The 8,737-nt window shown below is 57.3% G+C and overlaps 1 protein-coding gene across 1 annotated transcript; it reads right to left on the bottom strand.

Annotated features, from left to right (window-relative positions):
* Positions 1–386: 386 nt before the first annotated feature.
* Positions 387–4,730, bottom strand: LOC139785989 (uncharacterized). The gene is made up of 2 exons (XM_071725165.1): positions 3,866–4,730; positions 387–3,799 (listed from the first exon to the last, which is right to left on the bottom strand). Exons 1-2 carry the CDS (start codon positions 4,728–4,730, stop codon positions 387–389), a joined length of 4,278 nt encoding a protein of 1,425 aa, XP_071581266.1.
* Positions 4,731–8,737: the final 4,007 nt, after the last annotated feature.

Genomic DNA, 8,737 nt, shown 5'->3' with positions numbered 1-8,737 from the left:
ATCGAAGATATTGATTTAGAAATGCTGCAAAAAGTTGACGCAATCGAAAGAGCTGCTTTGATTTTGCGACAAGAAATTTAGGCTATGGAAGCACAGAAACTTCCTTCTATATTAAAAACTAAGCATCTAATCGAAGGAGAATGCCCGCAAATGCCTGAAAATCTAATTGCTTTCTATCGCACATTACTATGTGGTACTCGTGCGCGTAGTCAAAAAAGTAATGTGCGCAGCAGACTAATTCAGTCTTTCTCAGAAGATGTCATCTACGCAATTACAAATGGGCGTATTAAGACTGCGAAACATATTACGTTAGGTATTGCAATTGAAAGCCTCACAAGCAGCAGAAAAATCGTAGATATTTTTAACCGATTCGGACATTGCTGTAGTTACACCGTTGCCGCGGTGGTGGTGGAGTCAGCGGCCCCAGGAAGCAGCACAAGTTTGACGAGTGGCCGGACGAATTCGGAGGCGGCCGTGCGGACGGTCACCACGCGGACGACGCCGTCGTCTCCAGGATGCAGCTTGATGATCTTTGCGAGGGGCCATCGATTCGGCTGAGCGATCTCGGACCGCATCAAGCAGAGTAAGCCGACATCCGGGGTGGTCTCAGCAGACAGCCACTTTGGTCGGGAAGCGAGATGCTGGATGCATTCGCGCGACCACCGTTGCCAAAAATGATCGAGCATCTTTTGCACCAGCTGCCATCGAGTTAAGGTGTTGTCCGGCCTCTCTCCCAGTGACGGCTCAGGAGCTGCCAGCAAGGGAGCCCCGATGAGGAAGTGCCCCGGGGTCAGTGCCGTGACGTCGTCTGGGTCATCGGACAAGGCCTGAAGCGGCCGAGAATTTAGACAGGCCTCAACCTGAGCGAGGAAGGTGGCCATTTCCTCGAAGGTGAGGGTCGTATCGCCGATGACTCGTCTCAGGTGGAACTTAGTGGATTTCACCGCCGCCTCCCAGAGCCCGCCGAAATGCGGTGCGGCTGGTGGATTGAAATGCCACCGGATTCCGTGGGTGGAGACGTCGTGAGCGATGCGCCGGCCGTCGGATGACGACGCGCGTAAGAGGTCCTGCAGGGCCCGGTCAGCCCCGATGAAGTTGGTGCCGCAGTCGGAATAGATGTCCGTGCAGAGTCCCCGGCGGGCCGTGAAACGACGGAGGGCGGCCAAGAATGCCTCCGTCGTGTAGTCGGAGACTACTTCGAGGTGCACGGCTTTGGAGACGAGGCACACAAAGACGGCGATAAATGCCTTGTGCGCTCGATGTCCTCTCCTTTTAGTCGTGCGGATGTGAATCGGGCCGGCATAATCCACGCCGGTCCGCTGGAAGGGCCGCGTCGGGGTGACCCGGGCCCGTGGAAGGCTGCCCATCGGTGGTTGCGGAGGAGCGGCTCGCCATCGGGTGCAAATTACGCACCGATGCAACAGCTGTTTCACCACGACTCTGCCTCGTGGAATCCAGTGGCGGAGGCGGAGGGTGCCGAGCGTGAGCTGCACTCCGCCGTGGAGTGTTCGTCGGTGGCAGGACTCCACGAGCAGACGAGTGAGCCAGGAAGACGTGGGAGCGATCAGTGGATGTCGCGCGTCATGTGGAAGCAGTGCGTGCTTGAGTCGCTCTCCGACTCGGAGCACTCCGTTGTCATCGAGGAAGGGACTCAGCTTGGCGAGTGGACTGCGGCGCGACACAGTGCGGCCGTCCGTGACGGCCTTGATCTCTTCCGGGTAGTGAAGTGATTGCACCACCCGATGCCATCGGAACAGTGCCGTGTCGAGTTCTTCCGGAGTGAGCGTCCTCGCCCGATCGTCCGGACGGGGATCGTCGGTGCGGGAGGTGGTGCGTCGCCATCGTAGACACCACGCCGTGACGCGTAGAAGCCGGTGTAGCGAAGAGAATCGAAGGAGAGTGTCGGGCTCCGTTTCGATCCTCCTGGTGGCGGACTGCACGACGGCCTTCCGCTCAGACAGCTCTGCCTCGGGAATCTCGTCGTTCTCGTCGGGCCACCGGGTTCGGTCCTTTCGCAGCCACGCCGGGCCCGTCCACCACAACGGATGGCCGATCAGTTCGCTGGGCGCAATTCCCCGGGAAGCGCAGTCGGCCGGGTTGTCGCGTCCGGGAACGTGCCGCCACCGAGCCTCGGGAAGAGTCCGCTGAATGAGCGATACCCGGTTGGCCACGAACGTCTTCCAACGGGATGCGTGGCCCTTGATCCAGTGAAGTGTCACTCGGGCGTCGGACCAGAGGAAGATCGGTGCTGCGGGCAAGTGTAAAGTGTCGCGAGCGTGTCGCGTTAATTTAGTGAGCAGTGCGGCCGCGGACAATTCGAGTCGAGCGAGGGACACCTGTTGAATCGGGGCCACCTTGCTCTTGGCCAAGAGCAAGTGCAGCGTGGTGGAGCCGACTCTCGTGACGCGGAGGTAGACGGCAGCGGCGTAACCTCGCTCGGAAGCGTCGGCGAAGCCATGGATCTCGACCTGAGACTCCGTAGCTCCGCAGTTGAGCCAGCGGCTCACGCGAAGGCCCTCGAGAAGCGGGAGCTTTTCCAGGAAGCGCGCCCAAAGCTGAGCGTCCGCCGACGGAAGAGGGGAGTCCCATTCCAGTCGCTTCAACCAAGCGGACTGGATAAAAATCTTGGCTTTGATCACGACGGGGGTGAGCCATCCGAACGGATCAAACAATCGCGCGGTCTCCGAGAGGACGCGCCTCTTCGTGAATTCGGTGATCGCGCGCGTACGAATCGCGAAGGAAAATTCGTCTTCCGTTGGGTGCCATCGGAGGCCGAGAGTGGAGTGACTGTCGTTCTCCCACACGTGCAGTGCGCGTTGAAGGCGATGTTCCCGCGGGATGCCGACGAGAATGTCCTCGGAGTTCGCGGCCCACTTACGTAACGGAAACCCGCCCGCCGTGCAGAGCTCGCGTAGTTCGGTTTGCACGGCGATCGCGTCGTCGATTGTGTCCTCTCCGGTTACGACATCGTCCACGTATCTGTCCTCTTCAAGGGCGATCGCGCCGCGTGGATACCGAGACCTTTCGTCCGCGGCGAGTTGCAAGAGCGTTCGAATCGCGACCCACGGCGAACACTTGAGGCCGTACGTGACCGTCGCCAGGCGGAGAACGCGCACGAGCAAGTCGACGGCACTTCTCCACAGGATTCGTTGGTGGTCGCGATCTTCCGGGTGGACCGAGATTTGACGATACATCTTCTCGATGTCGGTGATCATCACGCAGCGGTGCCGACGCCAACGCAAGAGCACGTCAGCGAGTGCCGGCAAGAGGTTAGCGCCTGCGAAGAGGTGGTCGTTCAGCGATTCGCCGGAGCTGGTGCGTTGTGAGCCGTTGAACACCACTCGAAGTTTGGTGGTGGTGCTGGCCTCCTTCAACACTCCGTGGTGCGGCAGGTAGCACGCGCCGCGAGTTAGGTTCTCGTCAGACGGAGCAACGGCTTCCATGTGCCCGAGGTCCTCGTACTCCCGCATGAACGCGTGATAGAGCTCTCCGAACCGGGGATCTCGGGCGCACTTGCGTTCCATGGCGGTGAGCAGGCGCTCCGCGGGCTTGCGGGTCTCGACGAGATTCTTTGGCGGCGAGGAGAACGGCAGTCGGACGACGTACCGGCCAGAGGGGGTGCGCTCGTGGGTGCGCACAAAGTGTTGCTCGCACTCCTCCTCCTCGGGAGTGAGCGTGACGGAAACGGGAGGTTCGCTCTCCTGCTCCCAGAAGCGGCGTACCAGCTCGGCCAAGTCATGGTCGGCGGTACTTTGGAATGAGCAGAGGTGACCAACGAGGGAGGTCGCACCGCAGCCCCCTGACAAGATCCATCCCAGGATGGTCTTCTGAGCTATTGGCGTTTGCGGTTTGCCTCAGCGGAGACCATCCTCCAGGATGGTCGAGCACACCTCAGCGCCCAACAGCAACTCGACGGGGTCGTTGGCGGTAAAGCGCGGATTGGCCAACGGGAGTCCCTGTAGATGAGGCCACGTGGTGCTGCACTTGTTCGTGGAGCCTTGATAGAGCGAGAAACGCGGAAGCACGAACGCGACGGCGGTGAACGAGTCCCCGGTGGTCCTCGACGTGACGTTCAGTGACACCTTGCCCCGAGTGGACCCCGAGTGTGAGCCGCCGATGCCGAAGATAGACACTCGCGTGCGCGATCGCGGCAGGCGTAGCCGCTGCACCAGGGACTCCGACACGATCGACACTTCGGAGCCCTGGTCTATGAGAGCGCGAACTTCATGTGGATCACCGTGCCGGTCGGCAATGGTCACGCGCGCGGTCGCGAGGAGAATCGCCTTACGGTCTTCGGCCTTTCCGGCGGCGGAAAGCGTGCTGACTTCCGCGGCGGGTTTCGGCGTGGAGACGTACGCGTCATGCAACATCGAGTGGTGGCGCGAATTACACGTGAAGCAGTTCCGCGTAGACTGGCACTTCGCCACCAGATGATTGCCGAGACAGTTGAAGCAGAGTTTATTGGTCTCGACCACAGTCTTTCTCTCACTGGCTGTCTTGGCCTTGAAGTCGGGGCACCCCATGAGCGAGTGCTTCCCTTTGCATAGCGGGCACTGAGAAGGCTCGGAACGCTTCGCGACGTTGGTTTTCGCGGACCGTGACGGTTCACTCAAGGGTTTGGCAGTGTTCTTTGGATTCGCGGCGTTTAAAGTGAGAATCCGTTTGGAGATGAAGCTCATCAGCGTATCGTGAGACGGCGGTTCGAAGAGTCGCCCGAGGAGGATTCCCATTCCAGCCGCGTTCGCGAGTCGAACAGTTCGACGACGAGGTGATTGAAGAGGTCCATGCCGTGTGAGGCAATGGGCCTCCCGATACTCTCTTGAGCATTAACGGCAGACGTGACGGCGTTATGGACGCGACTGAGCTCATCGGCGGTAGCGGCTTTCATCTTCGCCACGGCGGTAAACGTGGCGAAGTTGGAGCGTATCAGCTCCCTCTTGTTCTCGTAATGCTGGCAGAGTAGCGCCCACGCGCGATCGTAATTTTCGCCCGTAATGGTTAAAGATCTTATTAATTTTTCAGCCGGCCCTTTGAGACACGAGCGAAGGTAGTGCAGCCGTTCGACTGGCGGAATGGCCGACTTGTCGCCGATGACCGACCGAAAGAGATCGCGGAAGGATGGCCAGTCCTCGTAGGCGCCCGAAAATTGCGGCAAGTTGATACGGGGCAGCGAGACGCGAGGCGCGTGTTCGCCCCCCTGCTCTGACGCCGTGACGGACGTGGAAGCCAACGCGGCCTTGAAGAGCTTCGCCTGTTCGGACAGGATGCTACGTTGGAGCACGTAAGCGCTCTCGGCTTGGTCGAGTAAGTCTAATTTTGCGTACTCACTCTCAGCGTAGCGGTCCTTGTAGCAGGCTCGAACTAGGTCATGCTGACTCTCGAACTTGGCCCAATGGTCGTCGAGGAGGCGAATGCGGGTCTCGAAGGCAGAGAGGGTGATGTTCGCCTGACCCATCTTCTTCAGGTTGTCGACGGCTCTGGAGATGCGTATGAAAAGTTCATGTTGGCTGTTCAGCATGGCGCTCTGGTCAAGACTCATGGTGTCTTCCTTTTTTCAGGCACTCCCGATCGCGGTTGCCGGCGATGATCCGGCTCGAAGGACCAGAATGTTCGAGAGCACGCGGTAGCGCGAGATAGCGCGAGGTAAAGACAACCACAAGAAAAGACACAGCAAGTACAAAAAAAAGAGAGTTTATAATGTCAAATATGTACAGAGTTAACAACGGTTTCTTTTAGGCAAGTGCCGTGAGCGCGCACAGAGTTTAGCACGGAAGGAGCGGCGCGTGCGAAACATAGGCGCCGGTGAGAGCGCTAGGATCGGTGATCCGGTCGAGCGGCACGCTGCAGCGCAGGCGCGGGGAACCGGCGCGGTCCCGGCGGGCCACAGCCCCATCACTGTCGTGCCGGCCGCCGACGAGAGAGCATCGCCCGAGCCCTGAGCCGTCCGGACTGCGACAAAGGCATCGACGAATTGTAAGGTCACCACCCTGGCGTCCCCGCGATAGGAAAAAGGGTTCACTCGAGGCGCTGGCCCCGGACGCGTATATATCTGTTACCTAGGCGCCACAGGAATTACCTGTGACCGGCCAAATGAGCGCGTACGGTTACCTTGCGCTCTTAATCGAGAGGATCGCGCTGGAATTCGAGCTGGGGCACCGCCGAGAGTGGACTTTCATGTAAGTAGAGACCAATTAGGCCCTCCCCGGGAACACCGTCACGGCCGACAGTCGCGTGGTGTTAGATTGTGTTAGTCGGATTGATCGTGTCGTGTTTAATCGTGTTAATTGAACTCGTGTTAATTGAACCGATCGTGCCGTGTTTAATCGTGTTAATTGAAATGATCGTGCCGTGTTTAATCGTGTGGATCGGAATGATCGCGTCGAGCTTCGTGCGGAGATAGTGGGAACGAGTATTGCGAGGGGAAGCTGCGAGCCGCGAGTGGTCAAGTATTTTGAAGGGCACTCGGCCTCGGAGTCGAATAGCGTATTCGGGACCTCTAGGTGCAGCCGACGGCTGCGCCCCCCATGACGGCAGCAATGCGGAAGCAGGGACCGACTGTCCTGGAGGACAGAATCCTCCCACACCCGGCCATCACGCTAAGGACAAAGAAGGGGAGCAGACCCGCTCCCGAATTACGGGAACTGACAACGGAGGCCAAGGACGCAAGGATCAGCCCGGATAGCTACAAGGCGCAGAAGCGCCTAATGCAAGCGGCATTAAGAGACGCGGCAACGGCGGGAGAGCGGTTGGACGCGACGAAACGCGGAGCGAGCGTCTAATAAAAGAAATGTAAATAAAGTCCGTGTATATAGCGGTTTAGTGTATAAGATAATTAGTCAGATGCGCGCGGAATATGGAACTACGTTTTCCTTTTCTGACCCAATTTAAGTTCCTATGTAAAGGCCAGAGGCCATCAAGTTTCGTTGTATTTTGGTATCAACAAGAACCAACTAAGCAAAGTGTGGATTAAATTTTAGTTTCGTTATTTGTTGGTTTCGCCTTTTCGTTTCATAAGTTTGTTTTGCGTCTCCGTTTCCTTTGGTTTACTTTCGTTTATTTGATTTGCGGTAAGCAGACATAAAATGGCCGAACCGTCGGCGGTCCAGTGATTCAACGGGAAAGATACCCGGTGATTTTGTTTTGGTTAAGACCCCTAAAAAAGGGAGTCCGAGATTCAAAGCTAAAGGCGCGTTCACAATGCCAGCGCGGACGGCGGAAAAACGATTAAGGGGCATGGTAGGCGTATTAAGCGACCTAGCGGCGCGATCGGCGAAATATTAACGCAATGGGCTAAAGACGATGCGAACAACGTGATCTAGGCGACAGCCAGCCAACCGGAAGCATGCGGACCGAAAACGGGGTACCACGGGGCATGGTAGGCACTTTAAGAGATCCACCGGTCCGATCGGCGAATGGTAAACGCGGAAAAGTTCAGAACAAGTAAAATAAAGGATTACCGTCGATAAACGGTATCGCGAGCGTGCGAACGTAGAGATCGCCTTACCATGCACCATGGTAAGCGAACTAAGCGAACCACGAGCGCGACGGGCAAAGTACCGATGCCGAATTGTTGCGGGCGTCACGGGTACACTACCGATACGGGCGGACAACCGATTCAATGGGTAAAACCCGAAATCGGGTTACCATGCGACATGGGAAGCGAACCACGCGAACGAATGGCCTGACCGGCGGATAAAGCATGCGAGCGCATGACAATTACCAAGATCGACGCGAAGACACGGCCAAACGGCGTACCGAACACACGGGACCGAAGGACGTGTTACCACGGAGGCGCGGTCACAGCCGTAGGTCAACGGGCCAGCCGGAGGGCAAACGTGGGTCGAAGGCACGCCCGGGGTGTGGCCAGGAGCGAGTCGCGGACATTGGCCGGCGTACCGGAAGTGAGGGAGGCGCTAATGCGATACCACGGACGTAGAAACGTTGAGGAGCACGGGATACATCGAGACACTTAGATACCGGGTGACTCGAGGCGAAAGAGGCAGGGCGAACAAAACCAGCGCGACGATAACGATAGCGTCAAAAGCGAAGCGGGATAATTATGTAACGTAGATATGGGCGAAATTAGCGAAAAAGGGAACACCGCGTATATGAGTACTGGAATGTTCGAGAAGGAATGTACGCGGACTCGATTAGAAAGTTGTTGATCTGCGAGAATACGCGAATAACAAGCCGAACAATGAGGCTTGGTTTGCGCGAACAATGGCCCAGGAATGCGGAAGCGACGACCACCACAGCTGCGAAACAGGTGTGCGAGACACCTGGCAAACAGATGTGGAGATTGGGCGAAGCTCCGGGCAAGTGGGGTGGCGGCCCAGAGTATATAACGGGGCCGAGACCATCACTCGTGGAGAATTCGCGCTAAGATCATTCGGAGTAGTCGATCATTCGGAGTAGTCGATTATTCGGAGTACGAGCTAAGATCATTCGGAGTATTCAATTATTCGATCATTGGCACTCAGCACTTAGAATATCCCGCGTCGAGCGCGTTAAACATTAAGACTTGCGAGTACGAAGCTTGTATCATCTGAAACAGAGTAAAATAAATTATATTTTACCTACTAAAAGGAAATACATTCATTAACTTCACTCGTGTGCGGTCTACTTACCTTATCGATATACCTACCTGATCCTGATACTCATCTGTCGGCGATCCTACGTCCGTTCGGGGAGATCCAGAGGCGGTCCAGCGGCGATCCAGAGGCATCAAGCGGCGGTG

This window comes from Temnothorax nylanderi, unplaced genomic scaffold (assembly GCF_030848795.1).
Source record: "Temnothorax nylanderi isolate EJ_2023f unplaced genomic scaffold, tnyl_v1.0 TNYL_tig0931_pilon, whole genome shotgun sequence".
NCBI classification, from domain to species: Eukaryota; Metazoa; Arthropoda; class Insecta; order Hymenoptera; family Formicidae; genus Temnothorax; species Temnothorax nylanderi.
The sequence above is the reverse complement of the archived record's forward strand: the minus strand, read 5'-3'. Positions and strand labels throughout refer to the sequence as shown.